General features: G+C 45.1%; 1 protein-coding gene across 1 annotated transcript in view; it reads left to right on the top strand.

Moving 5' to 3' along the window:
• The window catches only part of ampd1 (adenosine monophosphate deaminase 1 (isoform M)), a 52625-nt gene extending 49100 nt beyond the window's left edge, over positions 1-3525 (top strand). The window contains exons 14-15 of the mRNA XM_073054077.1: positions 347-457; positions 1648-3525. Of these exons, the coding sequence (XP_072910178.1) occupies positions 347-457; positions 1648-1806 (270 nt within the window). The 3' untranslated portion in view covers positions 1807-3525. The remainder of the gene's footprint in view (positions 1-346; positions 458-1647) is intronic.
• Positions 3526-19734: the final 16209 nt, after the last annotated feature.

Raw genomic sequence — 19734 nt, 5'->3', positions numbered from 1 at the left:
CTCCTGTTTCTGTTTATCCATGGGAGTCTGTCGTTCCTCCACACCTGGGTTCAGTCATTAGTCAGCCCAAACTGTGACAAATGTGTTGAGCCCAAGATAAATCCTCTGAAACATTGGTGCCCAGGAACTTAAAGCTGCTCACCCTTTCCCAGGTGCATGGACTTGATAAGTTGAAGGGCTTGTTTCTGTGCTGTATGATATCATCTGTGATTTCTATGATCATTAGTCCATCCAATAGTTTCCAATCCAGTAATATAACCATACAGCACAATTCTTCTGTGCTTCAATATTAATGTGTATGGCTTAACATGCCTAGCCTGTTTTTAATTGTGTCTCACACGGACAGGAGCCACTGATGGAGGAATATGCCATTGCCGCTCAGGTCTTCAAGCTGACTACTTGCGACATGTGTGAAATAGCACGTAACAGCGTCCTACAGAGTGGCCTCTCCAAGGAGGTAAATGGTCCATTCGGGGATATCTAAGCCTCTATCTGGGAGTTTTCCAACACAAAGGCAGGCAGGGGCAAATCCTTTGCAGAGACAGGTGAAGTATTGTGGAGACTAGATCACTGAAGGTATCTAAAGTGAAGACAGGTTTTCTTTTTGAGATTGGGATCTGGATGACTGTAGTGAACTGGCTCAGGAGTTGAGACCTGGGGCAGATCATATCCAACGGTTGGGCAGGCATGGTATAGGTTTGTAAGTACAGAGTGAAACTTCTGTTTGCATGCCTCCAAGACAGCTCATTCCATACATGAGCACATATGGGTAGCATAAAGGAAAATAAAATTCACAATAGAGTGATACAGTTACAACTCAACTCTTCACCATTTGGTGACTGGACTGGGCTCGTGCATCCCATCACACTTCTGTGATTTAGCCCACTTTTCCTGGTCTAACTCCTTTAGGTTTGACTGCACTTCTCGCAGGGGAAGGCTGTGTTTGTAATCAATACTGTGCACCAACGTACACTGGAAAACACAAGACAAATGCAATGTTAGCATTCACTTACAGATGACTAGAGCACAAAAGCAAGGATGTATTGCTCTGGCTTTATAAAGGGCTGGTTCTACAATATTTGGAATATTGTGAATACTTTTGGACCCCATTTCTATGGAAAGAAGTGCTGGCCCTGGAGAGGGTCCATAGGAGATTCAGAAGAACAACCTGGAGAATGGAAGGCAAAATATATGAGGAGCGTATGATGGCTGTGGGCCCATGGGGTTCAGGAGGAGGGTGGAGGGGGGAATCTCACTAAAACCTGCTGGGAACTGAAAGGTCTGGATGTGTAGAGGATGTTTCCATTAGTGGGAAATCTAGAATCTAAGGGCATAACCTCAGAATAAAGGGAATATAGAACTGAGATAGGGAGGAATTGAGTCAGCTCGAGGGTGGTGAATCTGTGAAATTCAGTGCTACACTGGGCTGTTGAAATCAAATCATTGGGTGTACCTGAGGCAGCGATTAGTAGGTTCCTGATTGGTAAGGGGGTTAGGGGTAATGGAGCAAAGACAGGAGAATGGGGTCGAGAAAAAATAAGTCAGCCATGACTGAATGGCAGACCAGACTCAGTGAGCCGAATAGCCTAATTCTGCTCTATATCTTATGGTTTTATGTATATGCTACCATTTAATTTTATCTTCTAGGAGAAAGTCTGCTTTCTTGGACCAAATTACCACAAAGAAGGCCCAGAAGGCAATAGCATCCAGAAGACGAACGTACCTCAGATACGGATGGCCTATCGCTACGAAACACTCTGCTATGAACTTAACCTGATCAGAGAAGGACTTCAGGGTCTGGAGTAAAGGGATTGCCACTGCGCCAGCAACGTGAATTAGTCTGTTGTGGGTCAGGATACATTTTCTTGTAGTTCTAGTTGCTCGTGTCTGAAGCGACAATCCTGTCCCATAGGGGAAATGACCAGTGATTGCCGTGAAGTGTCACACAAACCCATAGCAGGCTGATGTTTAGCCTTTCAATGACAATAGATGTGTAATGGGAAGGAAGGAATTCTGCTGCCCGCCAACTCTCAGCTTCAACCACAGCCGGAGGATACTTCAGTTTCCATTCGGGTGAATGTTTCTGCAGGTCTTTGTTGAGTAATTGTCGGACAGTAAGTGAAATGGAGGACTTGGTCTATATTTATTTTTATTGTCCATTTTTAAAAAGGGTTGTTACAGGAAAAGTGCCAGCAAGTGCTTGGGATTCTCCACTGTCTGTGTGTACTGCCTCTTTCCTATCAGCTTCTGTTCTCCTCGTACAGTCCCTCAGCATGTCTTGATTCCAATCCGATCATCGGTCGTGATGCCAGTGATGGGTACACTAGCTTATTACTGTTATGTGATGAGGTACAGTGAAAAGCTTTGTGTTGTATGCTACGCAAGCAGATCTTCCCAATGCATCAGCTCATTGAGGTCATACGAGGGAAAGCAATAACAGAGTGAAGATCAGAGCGTTACTGTTGCTGAGGAAGTGCAGTGCAGGCAGATCACTAGAAGCAAGAGCTAAGATATGAGGTCCATCGTCCTTCTTATCTTACTGGGGGACTATTCAATAGTCTTGTAGGAGCTGTCCTTAATCCTGGTGGTGTCCCTGTGTTCGAATGGTCTCACTCTCCCTCTTGCTCCATGCTGCCGGAGTCCTGGGTCTTGGGCAAGGTTTAATCAATGCAATTTGTGGATTGGACTCTGCAGCTCACGTTACGATGTGTTTCTAGTTGCTTCTTTGTTTTTTTTTGCTGATGCTTTGTGTGATTTTGATGGTACTGGCCTGGAGATGATGAACAACACAGAATTAGATGGCGCTGGACTGACCTAAGCTGAATCTGCCTCGACTCTCTGCATGTTGTGTTTTCTGTACTGCTCTTTTCACTTGTTTTTTTTGCCATTTGCGTAGTTTATTTATTTGGTACGTGGAGGGGTGGGGGGTGATGTTTTGCTTTGAGCAGGTTCCATGGTTTCTCTTTGTTTTGTGGCTGTCTGTGGGAAGGTGAATCACGAGGTATATACTGCATGTATAATTTGATAATAAATGGTCTTTGAACCTTTGGTAAAGCCAAAGAGGGAACTGCAGTCTCTGTGTAGGTGTCAGGAAGGACTTGGGTGTGCTCATAGTTTGTGCTTCCCTTCCTCTGCCTGTGCTCCTAAATGGTGCCCGTGACTTATCAATTCGCTTCTTCCTGGGCTGTCCCACAGGGTCAAGGATATGGTAGTGTACCCTTGGACGGGATGGTGGCATAGTGGTGAGCACAACGCTTTACAGTACAGGCAACCCCGGTTCAATTCCCACCGCTGCCTGCAAGCAGTTTGCACGTTCTCCCTGTGGCCGCGTGGGATTCCCCCTGGTGCTCTGGTTTCCTCCCACAGTCGAAAGGCACACTGGTCGGTAGGTTAATCGGTTATTACAAATTGTCCTGTGATTAGGCTCGGGTTAAATTGGGGGTTGCTGGGTGCTGTGGCTTGAATAGCTGGAAGGGCCTATTCTCTGCTGTATCTCAATAAATAAATACAAATAACAAAGGATAATTTGCTTCCATTTCAATTCTATAACCTTGGAGATGGTGGATTAGATCAATGCGGGAACCACAGACTCTAATATATCTGGTGCAGGATACATTGAATGTAAGAGGTGATACATGCCTTGCACCGCATTGTGCTGTGTCTGTTCCCGAAAGTAATGGCTCAATGGTCACCGCGCCGCCTGGAATTCTCCTTCCACATTTCGATTGATCAAGAGCCATGATTTTCCGAGTGATGTGGGAATGTTTCACTGTGGCAAGGCGCTTTTCCATCCTTGAGTCACTTCCTCTGTCCGCTTGAGTATCTCTGGTGTGGTGGACCCTAGGTCCAGCTACTGACCTGCCCTTTGCACCGGCAGACACTCGGGCCTGGGTCAGGGCAACGACGCATCTGTGCAGCAGGAGGATATGGAGGCTTCAGCAGAGTCAGTTTATAGTCATGCACACAGGCACGTACATGTACAGGTGCAATAAAAAAAAACTTGCTTGCATCATCATCACAGGAACATGGCATCACACAAACAGAATTCACAAGAGAAACATAAATTACTCACAGTTTTACATACATCCCTGGAACAGTACAGTACAGGAAAAGGCCACATGCCAAATCAACTGAAAAGTAAATCAAGTCCCTCACGCAAACAGTAATCCCTCCTACCTTCACAATGTCCATATCCCTCCATCTTCCTCCCATTTCTGTGCCAATCTAAATGTCTCTTAAAAGCCTCTATTGTATTTGTCTCATCACCACACCAGGCAGCGCATTCCAGGCATCCACCACTCCCTTAAGTGAAAAACTCACCTTCACGTCCTCTTTGAACCTACCTCTCTCATCTCCAATGCAAGCCCTCTGGTATTAGACGTTTCTGCCCAGGAAAACAGGTTCTCCCTGTTTACTCTATCATTCTTTTCATAATCTTACCTTCCTCTGTCAAGAAAGAATGCAATTAGAAAAGGAAAGTACACTAAGAGGAAAGTGATCAAAGTGGTCATAATTTTGCTAAAGTGTGGTGATTAGAATAGTGCCAGTTGGTTCAGGGACTAAAGGGATGAATGGTAATATCTCGCCAACATTTGTAACACATCGCTCAGCCATTGCTTTCAATCAATAAATCCCTCATTTTCACTTTGCTTCTTTGTGTGTCATGCAGGGAAAGTGACTCACTCCTGGCCATGCCGTTAAAAGCAGCGTGATCGTTCACACTGAGCTTTGCACACTGGCGTTGACTGACATCATCGGGAGGAATAAGAGTGTAAAGTGTCAGCTACAACTAGTTCAGTGTTCCTGGGTTACGGAAGAATAATTCTGTTTTATATTGGACAGGCATGTACACCAGCTGAGATCAAGTAAGGCTTAGCTGGTTCAGGTCATGGAGGCTTGAGACTACAACGTAAAGCCTCCTTAAATCGGTTTTGCTCTCCTCACGATAATCTCTGGCTGCGACAGAGCTTGGAGTAGATGGTCTGTTCAGGAGAATGATAACAGGCATGTGAACTGTGTGACCCTGTGGCCAGATCCAGGGAAGGGATGAGTGCTGCGGACAGCAAACAAATGATTGGTTACATCGCAAAGTTCAAAGTAAATTTATTATCAAAGTACATGTATATCACCACATACACCCCTAACATTCTTGCGGACATTCACAATATATACAAGAAACACAGTATGAACAATGAAAGACCATATCCAATAGGACAGATGAACAACCAGCGTGGAAACAACAAACTGTGCAAATACAAAAAGAAGTAAAAAAAAAACAAGCAATAAAGAGTCCCTGAAAGTGAGTCCATAGGTTCAGTGATGGGATGAGTGAAATTGAGTGAAGTTATCCCCGCCCTTCAAAAGCCTGATGGTTGAGGAGTAATAATTGTTCCTGAACCTGGTGGTGTGCGTCCTGAGGCTCCTGTACCTCTTGCCTAGTGGCAGCAGCAATAAGAGAGCATGACCTGGATATTGGGGGTCCTTGATGATGGATACTGCTTTCCTGTGACAGCTCACTTAATGGTGGGGAGGGCTTTATTCATGATACACTCAGATGGATCCACTACTCTTTATAGGATTTTCTGTTTCCGTACCAGGCTGTGATGCAGCCAGTCAATATACCCTCCACTATACATCTATAGAAGTTTGTCAAAGTTTTAGATGAGATCCCGACTCTTTGCAAAGTTCTGAGAAAGTAAAGGCGCAACCATACCTGCTTTCTAATGGCAAATATGTGCTGGACCCAGGTCAGATCCTCAGAAATGTTAACACCGAGGAATTTAAAGTTGCTGACCCTCTCCATCTCTGATTTCCCTGATGAGGACTGGCTTCATGGACATCCAGATTCTTCCTCCTGAAGTCAGTAATCAGCTCCTTGCTCTTGTTGATATTGAGTGAGATGTTCTTGTTGTGGGTACTACTTTGTCAGATTTTCAGTCTCTCTCCTATATGCTGATTTGTAACCACCTTTGATTCAGCCTACAACAGTGGTATCATCAGCAAACTTAAATATGGCATTGGAGCTGTGCTTAGCTACACAGTCATAAGTGTAAGTCAAGTAGATGAGGGGGCTAAGCACACAGTCTTCTGGTGCACCTGTGTTGATGGAGATCATGGAGGAGATGTTGTTGCCAATCTGACCTCACTGGGGTCTTGAGTGAGGAAATTGAGGGTCCAGTTGCACAAGGAAGTATTGAGGCCAAGGTCTTGAAGTTTATTGATTAGTTTCGAGGGGTTGATAGTATTGAATGCCAAGCTGTAGTTGAAGAAGAGCACCCTGTTGTATGCACCTTCACTGTCCAGATGTTCCAATATTGAGTGTAGAATCAATGAGATGGAATCTGCTGTTGACCTGTTGCTCCGGTAGGCAAATTGGAGAAGATCCAAATCACTTCTCAAGCAGGCGTTGGTATGTTACATCACCAACCTCTGAAAACACTTCATCATCACTGATGCAAGTGCTGTGGGATGAGGCAGGTTTCCTCACTGTTTTTGTACTATTGAAGCCTGCTTGATATAACTGGATCCCTCCGACTGCCAAATCGAGGGGTTAAAGTTATCGATGAACACCCCAGCCAGTTAAGCTACACTGATCTTTAATACTCAGCCATGTAACCCATCTGAGCCGGATGCTTTTCATGGCTTCACCCTCCTGAAGGATGATCTCACATCATTCGCAGATACTGAAATCACAGGGTCGTCAGGGCTGTGGGAGTTTGGGTGCATTATTGTGAAATGGATTGCGGCTAAGGACACCACATCTTACGTGAGTAGTCCAGTCACAATGTTACCACATCTAACATTAGACTTATTATGGAGGCATGAGTCTATTCTGACAAGACATTTAATCTTATAATGTTGTTTTCTCCAGTAAACTGTTAAGGTTCCTATTTGAAGAAATGTCCTAGCCCACAATATATCCAGCTGTTAAGCCAGTGATGTGTGGGCCAAAGTAGTTACTTTTACATACCACAAAGCAACTCTTAATGGTAGATCTTGTAATGGGTCATTATCATCATCACTATGTGCCATGTCGTATGACATCATCATTATGTATGACATGGGCGATCATAGTCTTTCTATGACCAAGAGCGTTCTTGGCAAATTTTTCTAAAGTAATGGTTTGCCAATGCCTTCTTCTGAACAGTATCTTTACAAGACAGGTAACCCCCAGCCGCAACACACATTATCAATGCTCTTCAGAGATTGTCTGTCTGGTGTCAGTGGTCACATAACCAGGACTTGTGATGTGCACCAGCTGCTCATATGACCATCCACCACCTGCTCCCTTGGCTTCATGTGATCGAGTGTTTAAGCAGGTGCTACACCTCACCCAAGGGTGACCTGCAGACTAGTTGAGGAAAGGAGCACTTTACACCTCCTTTGGTAGAGATGTTATCTCCAACTCCCCCAACCACTTGTCATGGGTACAGCATAAATCAGCTGCTTTTATGATCTGTTTGTTCCTGTTGTCCCTCCCTCTTCCTCTTTCACACAACTCTGTCTCCAATATAAACACAGAACATAGGATATAGAACACCTACAGCACAATACAGGCTCTTTGGCGCACAATGCTATGCTGAACATGTACTTAATTTAGAAATTGCCTAGGCTTACCTATAGCCCTCTATTTTCTAAGCTCCATGTACCTATCCAGGCATCTCATAAAAGACCCTATCGTATCCGCCCCCACCACCGTCGCCAGCAGCCCATTCCGTGCACTCACCACTCTCTGTGTAAAAAACTTACCCCTGACATCTCCTCTGTACCTACTTCCAAGCACTTTAAAACTTTGTCCTCTCTGTTAGCCATTTCAGCCCTGGGAAAAAGCCTCTGACTATCCACATGATCAATGCCTCTCATCATCTTAGATAGATAGATAGATAGATAGATAGATAGATAGATAGATACTTTATTCATCCCCATGGGGAAATTCAACATTTTTTCCAATGTCCCATACACTTATTGTAGCAAAACTAATTACATACAATACTTAACTCAGTAAAAATATGATATGCATCTAAAATCACCCTCTCAAAAAGCATTAATAATAGCTTTTAAAAAGTTCTTAAGTAGTTTACTTAAATACATTGAGTCCTAACCCCGGCACTTTAACATATCTTACTCCTGGTGGTTGAATTGTAAAGCCGAATGGCATTGGGGAGTATTGATCTCTTCATCCTGTCTGAGGAGCATTGCATCGATAGCAACCTGTCGCTGAAACTGCTTCTCTGTCTCTGGATGGTGCTATGTAGAGGATGTTCAGAGTTTTCCATAATTGACCGTAGCCTACTCAGCGCCCTTCGCTCTGCTACTGATGTTATACTCTCCAGTACTTTGCCCACGACAGAGCCCGCCTTCCTTACCAGCTTATTAAGACGTGAGGCATCCCTCTTCTTAATGCTGCCTCCCCAACACGCCACCACAAAGAAGAGGGCGCTCTCCACAATTGACCTATAGAACATCTTCAGCATCTCACTACAAACATTGAATGACACCAACCTTCTAAGGAAGTACACCTCTATACACCTCTATCAGTCACCTCTCATCCTCCATCACTCCAAGGAGAAAAGACCAAGTTTACTCAACCTATTCTCATAACGCATTCTCCCCAATCCAGGCAACATCTCCTCTGCACCCTTTCTATGGTTTTCACATCCTTCCTGTAGGGAAGTAACCAGATCTGAGCACAGTAAGCCAAGTGGGGTCTGACCAGAATCCTATATAGCTGCAACATTATCTCTCAGCTCTTAAACTCAATCCCAAGATTGATGAAGGCCAATGCACCATATGGCTTCTTAACCACAGAGTTAACCTATGCAGCAGCTTTGAGCGTCCTATGGACTCGGACCCCAAGATCCCCCGATCCTCCACACTGCCAAGAGTCTTATCATTAATACTATGAAGCATAGCCATCCCCCATGCCCTTCCATTAACAATCCTTTCCCAGTTTGTGCTGTCGTCGCGTCATGCAGCATGTAATCAGGCATTTCCAGGGGGTTCCCAACCTTTTATATACCAAGGGCCAATACCATTAAGCAAGGCGTCTTTGGACCCGATGTTGAGAACCCTTGGGCCTTTCCATCCATAGACTCCACGCTGACTATCAAGAACATTTCTTCAGCGGTTTGATCGGGGCACGAATGCGCAAGTGCATGAGCGTCAGCCAGTGAGAACAGCGAGAAGAGTTTAAAGGGAGACAGTTATTCCTTCAGCAGTTTGATTGGGGCACGACTGCACAAACACGTGGATGTCAGCCAGTGAGAATAGAGAGAAGGGTTTAAAAGGAGACAGTTATTCCTTCAGCGGTTTGATCAGGGCACGACTGCACAAACACGTGGATGTCAGCCAGTGAGAACAGTGAGAAGAGTTTAAAAACGAGAAGAGTTTAAAGGGAGATGGTTATTCCTTCAGCGGTTTGATCAGGACACAACTGCGCAAACCCGTGGATGTCAGCCAGTGAGAACAGAGAGAAGAGTTTAAAAGGAGACACCTAATAGAGTGGGCATCAGAGGGGTGGGCTACAGAGTGGAGGGAGACAGAGTGGAAATGCTTTGGCTCAATGAGGCTTCGGCGATAACGGGGTGAGGCGTGGTAGGTTGCCTGTGTAGGATACAGACAGGAAGAACGTGTGTGAGGCAGGTGTTCTGTGCTTAGTGTCAGATGTGGGAGATCCTGGAGTCTCCCAGCCTCCCAGATGGCCACATCTGCACCCGGTGTATCGAGCTGCAGCTCCTTAGGGACAGCATTAGGGAACTGGAGATGCAGCTCGATGACCTCCGTCTGGTCAGAGAAAGTGAGGGGGTGATAGAGAGGAGCTATAGGCAGGTAGTCACACAGGGGCCTGGGGAGACAGGTAAGGGGGGGAATAGTCAGGAGAAGGATGGGCAGGAGTCAGACGCTAGAGAGTACTCCTGTGGCTGTACCCCTTGATAATAAGTACTCCTGTGGCTGTACTGTTGGGGGGGGGGGACAGCCTACCTGGGGGGGAGCAACAGTGGCCGTGGCTCTGGCACAGAGTCTGGCCATGTAGCTCAGAAGAGAAGGGAAAGGAAGATAGGGGACTCTATAGTTAGGGGGTCAGACAGGTGATTCTGTGGACGCAAGAAAGAAACACAGATGGTAGTTTGCCTCCCAGGTGCCAGGGTCCGGGATGTTTCTGATCAGGTCTACGATATCCTGAAGTGGGAAGGTGAACAGCCAGAGGTCGTGATACATATTAGTACCAACGACATAGGTAGGAAAAGGGAGGAGGTCCTGAAAACAGACTACAGGGAGTTAGAAAAGAAGTCAAGAAGCAGGACCACAAAGGTAGTAATCTCGGCGTTACTGCCTGTGCCACACCACAGTGAGTATAGGAATAGAATGAGGTGGAGGGTAAATGTGCGGCTGAGGGATTGGAGCAAGGAGCAGGGATTCAGATTTCTGGATCATTGGGACCTCTTCTGGGGCAGGAGTGACCTGTACATAAAGGACGGGTTGCACTCGAATCCCGGGTGGACCAATATCCTGGCAGGCAGATGTGCAAAGGATACTGGGGAGAGTTTAAACTAGGATTCTTGGGGGGTGGGAACCAAACTGAAGAGATGGAGGAAGAGGCAGTTGGCTCACAAATAGAGAAAGCTTGGGGACAGTGTGAGAGGGAGGATAGGCAGGTGATAGAGAAGAAATACACTCAGACCGATGGTTTGAGATGTGTCTACTTTAATGCGAGGAGCATTATGAACAAAGCAGATGAGCTTAGAGTGTGGATCAGTACTTGGAGCTATGATGTTGTGGTCATTACAGAGACTTGGATGGCTCAGGGGCAGGAATGGTTAATTCGAGTGCCAGGCTTTAGATGTTTCAGAAAGGATAGGGAGGGAGACAAAAGAGGTAGGGGCGTGGCACTGTTGATCAGAGATAGTGTCACAACTGCAGAAAAGGAGGAAATCATGGAGGGGTTGTCTATAGAGTCTCTGTGAGTGGAAGTTAGGAACAGGAAGGGGTCAATACTGGGTTTTTTTTATAGACCACCCAATAGTAACAGGGATATTAAGGAGCAGATAGGGAGACAGATTCTGGAAAGGTGTGATAATAACAGGGTTGTTGTGGTGGAGATATTAATTTCCCAAATGTCCCTAGAGCAAGGGGTTTAGATGGGGTGGAGTTTGTTAAGTGTGCTCAAGAAGGTTTCTTGACACAATATGTAGGTAAGCCTATAAGAAAAGAGGCTGTACTTGTATTGGGAAATGAACCTGGTTATGTGTCGGTCTCTCAATGGGAGTGCGTTTTGGAGATAGTGATCACAGTTCTATCTCCTATACCATAGCATTGGAGAGGGATAGGAACAGACAAGTTAGAAAGGCATTTAATTGGCATAAGGGGAAATGTGAGGCTATCAGGCAAGAACTTGGAAGCATAAAATGTTCTCAGGGAAGTGTACGGAAGAATTGTGGCAAATGTTCAGGGGATATTTGCCTGGAGTTCTGCATAGGTACATTCCAATGAGACAGGGAAAGGATGGTAGGGTACAGGAACCATGGTGTACAAAGGCTGTTGTAAATCTAAGCAAAAAGCAAAAAAGAGCTTATGAAAGGTTCAAAAAACTAAGTAATGATAGAGACCTGGAATATTATAAAGCTAGCAGGAAGGAGCTTAAGAAAGAAATTAGGAGAGCCAGAAGGGGCCATTAGAAGGCCTTGGCGGACAGGATTAAGTAAAAACCCCAAGGCATTCTACAAGAGGATAAGATGTGAGAGAAAAGGACCAATCAAGTGTGACAGTGGAAAAGTGTGTATGGAACCGGAGGAGATAGCAGAGGTACTTAATGAATACTTTGCTTCAGTATTCACTACGGAAAAGGATCTTGGCAATTGTAGGGATAACCTACAGTGGACTGAAAAGCTTGAGCATGTAGATATTAAGAAAGAGGATGTGCTGGAGCTTTTGAAAAGCATCAAGTTGGATAAGTCACCAGGACTGGATAAGATGTACCCCAGGCTACAGTGGGAGGCCAGGGAGGAGATTGCTGAGCCTCTGGTGATGATCTTTGCATCATCATTGGAGAAAGGAGAAGTTCTGGAGGATTGGAGAGTTGCGAATGTTGCTCCATTATTCAAGAAAGGGAGTAGAGATAGCCCAGGAAATTATAGACCAGTGAGTCTTACTTCAGTGGTTGGTAAGTTGATGGAGAAGATCCTGACAGGCAGGATTTATGAACATTTGGAGAGGCATAATACGATTAGGAATAGTGAGCCTGGCTTTGTGAAAGGCAGGTCATGCCTTATGAGCCTGATTGAATTTTTTGAGGATGTAACTAAACACATTGATGAAGGTAGAGCAGTAGATGTAGTGTAAATGGATTTCAGCAAGGCATTTGACAAGGTACCGCATGCAAGGATTATTGAGAAAGTAAGGAGGCATGGGATCCAAGTGGACACTGCTTTGTGAATCCAGAACTGGCTTGCCCACAGAAGGCAAAGAGTCATTGTAGACTGGTCATATTCTGCATGGAGGTCGGTCACCAGTGGTGTACCTTGGGGATCTGTTCTGGAACCCCTACATTTCATGATTTTTATAAACGACCTGGATGAGGAAATGGAGGGATGGGTTAGTAAATTCGCTGATGACAGAAAGGTTGGAAGTGTTGTGGATAGTATGGAGGTCTGTCAGAGGTTACAGCTGGACATTGATAGGATGCAAAACTGGGCTGAGAAGTGGCAGATGGAATTCAACCCAGTTAAGTGTGAAGTAGTTCATTTTGGTATGTCAAATATGACAGCGGAATATAGTACTAATGGTAAGACTCTTGGCAGTGTGGAGGATCAGAGGGATCTTGGGGTCCGAGTCCATAGGACACTCAAAGCTGCTGTGCAGGTTGACTCTGTGGTTAAGAAGTCATATAATGCATTGGCCTTCATCAATCGTGAGATTGAGTTTAAGAATTGAGAAGTAATGTTGCAGCTATATAGGACCCTGGTCAGACCCCACTTGGAGTATTGTGCTCAATTCTGGTCGCCTCACTATAGGAAGGATGTGGAAACCATAGAAATGGTGCAGAGGAGATTTACAAGGATGTTGCCTGGATTAGGGAGCATGCCTTTTGAGAGTAGATTGAGTGAACTCGGCCTTTCTTTCCTTGGAGTGATGGAGGATGTGAGGTGACCTTATAGAGGTGTATAAGATGATGAGAGGCATTGATCATGTGGATCGTCAGAGGCTTTTTCCCAGGACTGAAATGGCTAGCATGAGAGGGCATAGTTTTAAGATGCTTGGAAGTAGGTACAGAAGGGATGTTAGGGGTAAGTTTTTTACGCAAAGAGGGGTGAGTGCGTGGAATGGCTGCCGGTGACGTGGGTGGAGGCAGGTATGATAGGGTCTTTTAAGAAACTCCTGGTCAGGTACACGGAGCTCAGAAAAATAGAAGGCTATGGGTAATGCTATGTAATTTCTAAGGTAAGGACATGTTTGGCACAGCTTTGTGGGCCGAAGGGCCTGTATTGTGCTGTAGGTTTTCTATGGATTACAATCACTTTAGCTGTGAGGGATCAGCTTTACTGATGGTGCAACAATGCTTTTGGAGATTTTCATTCCCTCTTCTAAACATTTCCAGACCGTGTGTCCAGGCTGGTCCAGAAATGCTGAAACATCCACAAGTAACGTTACATGATATTTTGCATTGAGGGAACAGGATTTACAAGGAACAGGCAGGAAAGTAGAGCTGAGGACAAGATTAAATCAGTCAGTCATGTCAGAATGACACAGCCGATTCTTGCCCCCATGTCCTTTATCCCTAAAGCTGTCAGAATTGTCCAATGTCCCATCCCGTACTGACAGCCAGTGCTCATTGTGAGACAATGATGCTCACTCAAGTGTATGGGTCATATCGGATGGAATCAGGCATTTCAGTCAGGAACCTTTGTCTTCCCACCCAATTTGTTGGAAGTAGCAGAGGCTGGGTGGATGAGGAAAGAGTGAGGCCTTTGTTCAAGCCTTGTGCTTTTGTCCGGCCTCAGTGTACAGTGATGATTCCACAACGGACTCATCAGCAGGCCGAATATTATCACTGCTTAGCAGATATGAGCTATTAGCTCATCATCTGTAGATAAGTTCACTAACACAGGTACAGAAGTCTCTAACCAACAATTAATCCAAATTTATATAAGTGAATGAAGCAGCACAATAAATTTGATCAGGTTTTCCAAGAGCCCCATCCAGCTGGCGAGAGTTTCTTGACCAGCTTGTGATAACACACTCTGACGTGCAAAGTGGAAGCATTAATCCAGCACTGGAGCCAGCTGAGTAAAGATGTGGTATTAACACTGAGACAAACGTAGGCAAGAGGCGATGTCAAAACACAGAACTGAGTGAAGCCATGAGGAGGGTCAGATTGGCCTGTGTGATATGATGAAACCAAGTTGTCTGTCATAGAGGAGATAGCTGTATGTGAGCAGAGTAGGGATGGAAGGTGTGTGTGTGTGTGTGTGTGTGTGTGTGTGTGACGGGAGGATAGTGTGTGCCTGAGAGTGGTGTTGCTGCGTATAGTGTATGGGTGCAGTATGGCATCAGTATGTGTGTGAGGTGGATCCGTGTGAATGGGTGTAGAGGAGCCAAATCCTGTCTGTGCTCAAACTGTGAGGGTGTGGGGTTGGCAGAGTGTGGATGTATCTGTCTATGCTAGTGGGTATGAGTGTGTGGTTTCAGTCTGTGTTTGGGTGTGGTAGGCAGAGGATCCCCGCTTTGTGTGTGTGTGTCTGTCTGATGGAACAATATTTATGTGTACACATTTCTGTGTATATGTATGTATGTGCATGTGATATCTGTCTGTATTTGTGACTCTGTGCTTGTGTGTGTGTGTTCATAGATTGTGCATGTTTAAGTACGTCTGTAACTATGAGGTTGCACGTATTTGTATGATATCTGTCTGTACAGAGAGACACGTGACCACCCGCTCCAGCTATGCCTACCATCCAAAAGCCTTTGCAAACGTCTGGAGTCAGCTGGAAAGAGAGTCCCCACTGCCCCTGGCACAGATGAAGAATAGTTTCCCTTCAGCTCGTGGAACTGACCCTGTGAGTGGGTCCCATCATAAGAGGATGGACAAAGAGGTTGGAACAAACTGTTCAAATACAATACAAAAGAAATAATAACACTTAATAAATATCGAGAACATGAGATGAAGAGTGCTTGAAAGTGAGTCCATTGATTGTGGAAACATTTCAATGATGGGGCAAGGTGAAGTTGAATGAAATTATCCTCTTTGGTTCAAGAGCCTGATGGTTGAGGGGTAGTAACTGTTCCTGAACCTGGTGGTGTGAGTCCTGAGGCTCCTGTACCATCTTCCTGATGGCAGCAGTGAGAAGAGAGCATGGCCTGTGTGGTGGATGCTGCTTTCATGTGACGATGCTTTGTGTAGATGTGCTCAATGGTGGGAAGGACTTCACCCGTGATAGACTGGGCCAATACTTTGTATAACGTTTTCCATTCAAGGACACTCACTGCAGTTCATTACATCCCTGAGCATTTGAATTACCACACCAGACCAATGCAACTAGTCAGGATACTTTCAACCTGTGGAAATTTATTAGACTGTTCAGTAATAAGCCGAACTTCATTATTCTCTGCCTCACTACAAGGCTCCACCATCTACATTACCCACCACTTGGGTAATCAGCTTTGATGATACGTGGCTGTCTAAGATGCAGAATGAAATGATATTCTTGTCAGGGTTCCTCATCACCATGGAAACGAGTGGCAAAAGGCCTAGCTGCAATGTGTTAAATGTGCTGCTCACTTTGAGCAGCTGTTCTCTGGGCTGATACTTGGCCTTGAGCTTTCATCCATAATGCAAATAGTCTGACATCAAATCACTACTGGGAGCTTCCAGTGGAAAATTGCCAGACATGTTTCAAACATCACCAGTGTGAACCAATTGAACTGCCTGACCTTACGACCTGGCATTTTGTGGTGTGAACTGAAGTCTGGAAGGTGCTGGACAGTGGCGGCGTGGCAGGTCTGGGCTGAATTGAGATAGCGGGGCCCAGGCCCAAGAGCGGGGAATGAGCCAATCTTTGGCCAATGGTGGTGCGGACTTGGAGGCGATTCGATGTGGCAGAACTGAGACGAGGCGAGCGGAGGCGAGGCACGGTTGAAGCGCTGGGGCCTGGGGCTGGGTCCATGAGTGAGGAATGACCTGAGGCTTCGATGATTTAAGTGCTGGACCAGATTGAAATGGCCAGGGTGTCAGGGCCGGAGGCGAGGGACAGGCCAGTGTTCAGCTCACTGCATCAGTGGGTTTACTTGTCCCTGCACCAAACTGAGGCTGTGGCCTGCACCAAACAGGCTCCTGGATCGGCGGTGACTGGCTTTGTGGCTGTGGACTCATTTTCATGAACTGTAGTTCTGAATTTTATTTGCTTACTTTTATTGTTTGCACGATTTGTTTTTTTCTGCACATTGGGTGTTTGATGTTCTTTTTTTTAATGGGCTGCACTGAGTTTCTTTGTTTTGTGGCTGCCTGTAAAGAGTCAAATCTCAAGATGGAGATTAGTGTGCAATCTCCACACAGGAGATTAGTGTGCAAACTTAAAGCACACAGTATTGGGGGTATGGTATTGATGTGGATAGAGAATTGGTTGGCAGACAGGAAGCAAAGAGTGGGAGTAAACGGGACCTTTTCAAAATGGTAGGCAGTGACCAGTGGGGTACCGCAAGGCTCAGTGCTGGGACCCCAGTTGTTTACAATATATATTAATGATTTAGACGAGGGAATTAAATGCAGCATCTCCAAGTCTGCAGATGACACGAAGCTGGGCGGCGGTGTTAGCTGTGAGGAGGATGCTAAGGGGATGCAGGGTAACTTGGATAGGCTAGGTGAGTGGGCAAATTCATGGCAGATGCAATTTAATGTGGATAAATGTGAGGTTATCCACTTTGGTTGCAAGAACAGGGAAACAGATTATTATCTGAACGGTGGCCGATTAGGAAAAGGGAAGATGCAACGAGACCTGGGTGTCATTGTACACCAGTCATTGAAGGTGAGCATGCAGGTACAGCAGGCAGTGAAAAAGGCAAATGGTATGTTGGCATTCATAGCAAAAGGATTTGAGTACAGGAGCAAGGAGGTTCTACTGCAGTTGTACAAGCCCTTGGTGAGACCGCACCTAGAATATTGTGTGCAGTTTTGGTCCCCTAATCTGAGGAAAGACATTCTTGCCATAGAGGGAGTACAAAGAAGGTTCACCAGATTGATTCCTGGGATGGCAGGACTTTCATATGAAGAAAGACTGGATTGACTAGGCTTATACTCACTGGAATTTAGAAGATTGAGGGGGGATCTTATTGAAACATATAAAATTCTAAAGGGATTGGACAGGCTAGATGCAGGAAGATTGTTTCCGATGTTGGGGAAGTCCAGAACGAGGGGTCACAGTTTAAGGATAAAGGGGAAGCCTTTTAGGACTGAGATGAGGAAAAACTTCTTCACACAGAGAGTGGTGAAGCTGTGGAATTCTCTGCCATAGGAAACAGTTGAGGCCGGTTCATTGGCTATATTTAAGAGGAAGTTAGAAATGGCCCTTGTGGCTAAAGGGATCAGGGGGTATGGAGAGAAAGCAGGTACAGGGTTCTGAGTTGGATGATCAGCCATGATCATACTGAATGGCGGTGCAGGCTCGAAGGGCCGAATGGCCTACTCCTGCACCTATTTTCTATGTCTCTATGCTTCTATGGCATATAGTATACATACTTTGATAATAGATGTACTTTGAACTTTGAATTCAAATATTATACATTTAGTGGCCATTCTATTAGGTACACTTATACACCTGCTCATTAATCTAATTGTGTGGCAGCAACTCAATGCATAAAAGCATGCAGATGTGGTCAAGAGGTTCAGTTATTCAGACCAAACATCAGAATGGGGAATAAATGTGATCTAAGTGACTTTGGCCTTGGAATGATTGCTGGTGCTAGACGGGATGGTTTGAGTATCTCAGAAACTGCTGAACTCCTGGGATCTTCATACACAGCAGTCTCTAATGTTTACAGAGAATGGTGCAAAAAAACCGAAAACATCAAGTGAGCAGTAGCTCTTCATAGGTCCTAACTTGTTGAAGTAAAGAAATCGTTTTGTTATCATTCCCAGCTGTTTCTGGCATCACCAAGCCTAAATGCACTGAGCAAAGCAGTTCTGAATTGTCTCACCAACTATCAGTGACAAAAATCACTGCTTCTTGAACACAAGCACGCACAGCTGATGCTATTTAAAAATTGTTTGCTCTAAGCACAGTGTAGTGTCTAACGGCCACACAAGTGCAAAACCTGACACTAATTAGAAACACTCTCCTGCCCCAATGAAGCAGCAGAGTGCCTCAATTATTTCCTCAATCAGTTTTAGTTCTTTAAAGCAGCTGTCCTCAACAACCAGTGGCCCAAATAAGGAGAATCCACTATATTTGTCAACTCTAGTGATTGTGAGGAATAATTGTCATCTGTACTGAGGCAGTGAAAAGCTTTATTTTGCATGCCATCCACCCAGATCTCTTTATTACATTTGTACGTCAAATGAAGATGGCTCAGCTAGGGAAAAGCAGTAACTGAAAGTAGAATACTATTACTATTCCAGAGAAAGTGAAGACAGTGAGACACAAGTGTCATGATGAGGCAGATTGTCAAGGCAAGTGTTCACCTTTATCATACTAGAGGTCAGCTCAAGTGTTTTAATACAACAGGATAATGTTCAAAGTTCAAAGAAAATTTATTATCAAAGTTCACATACATCACCATATAGAACCTTGAGACTCATTGTCTTGTGGGCATACTCAAAATAATAACCTTAACAGAATCAATAAAAACCCACACCAGCTTGGGTGTCTTCATAAAGAGACTCACCCCAAATGATGACTGTTTACTCTTTTCCATAGATGCTGCCTGGCCTGCTGAGTTTTGTGCGTACAAATTGGACATTCAACCAGTTTGCAAAAAACAACAAACTGTGCAAATGCAAAACAGAAAGAAACAGCAACAATAAATAAACAAGCAAAAATATTTGAGAAAATTAGAAGAAAACTCCTTGAAAGTGAGCCCATTGATTGTGAGAACAGTTCAGTGATGGGGTGAGTGAAGTTATCCCCTCTGGTTCACGAGCCTGATGATTGAGGCGTGATAACTGTTCCTGAACCTGGTGGTGTGAGTCCTGATGATTGAGGGGTGATAACTGTTCCTGAACCTGGTGGTGTGAGTCCTGATGATTGAGGGGTGATAACTGTTCCTGAACCTGGTGGTGTGAGTCCTGATGATTGAGGGGTGATAACTGTTCCTGAACCTGGTGGTGTGAGTCCTGATGATTGAGGGGTGATAACTGTTCCTGAACCTGGTGGTGTGAGTCCTGATGATTGAGGGGTGATAACTGTTCCTGAACCTGGTGGTGTGAGTCCTGATGATTGAGGGGTGATAACTGTTCCTGAACCTGGTGGTGTGAGTCCTGATGATTGAGGGGTGATAACTGTTCCTGAACCTGGTGGTGTGAGTCCTGATGATTGAGGGGTGATAACTGTTCCTGAACCTGGTGGTGTGAGTCCTGATGATTGAGGGGTGATAACTGTTCCTGAACCTGGTGGTGTGAGTACTGATGATTGAAGGATATTATCTGTTCCTGAACCTGGTGGTGTGAGTCCTGATGATTGAGGGGTGATAACTGTTCCTGAACCTGGTGGTGTGAGTCCTGATGATTGAGGGGTGATAACTGTTCCT

This window comes from Hemitrygon akajei, chromosome 8 (genome assembly GCF_048418815.1).
Source record: "Hemitrygon akajei chromosome 8, sHemAka1.3, whole genome shotgun sequence".
NCBI classification, from domain to species: Eukaryota; Metazoa; Chordata; class Chondrichthyes; order Myliobatiformes; family Dasyatidae; genus Hemitrygon; species Hemitrygon akajei.
Note: the sequence above shows the minus strand (reverse complement) of the source record. Positions and strands in the feature narration are given on the sequence as shown.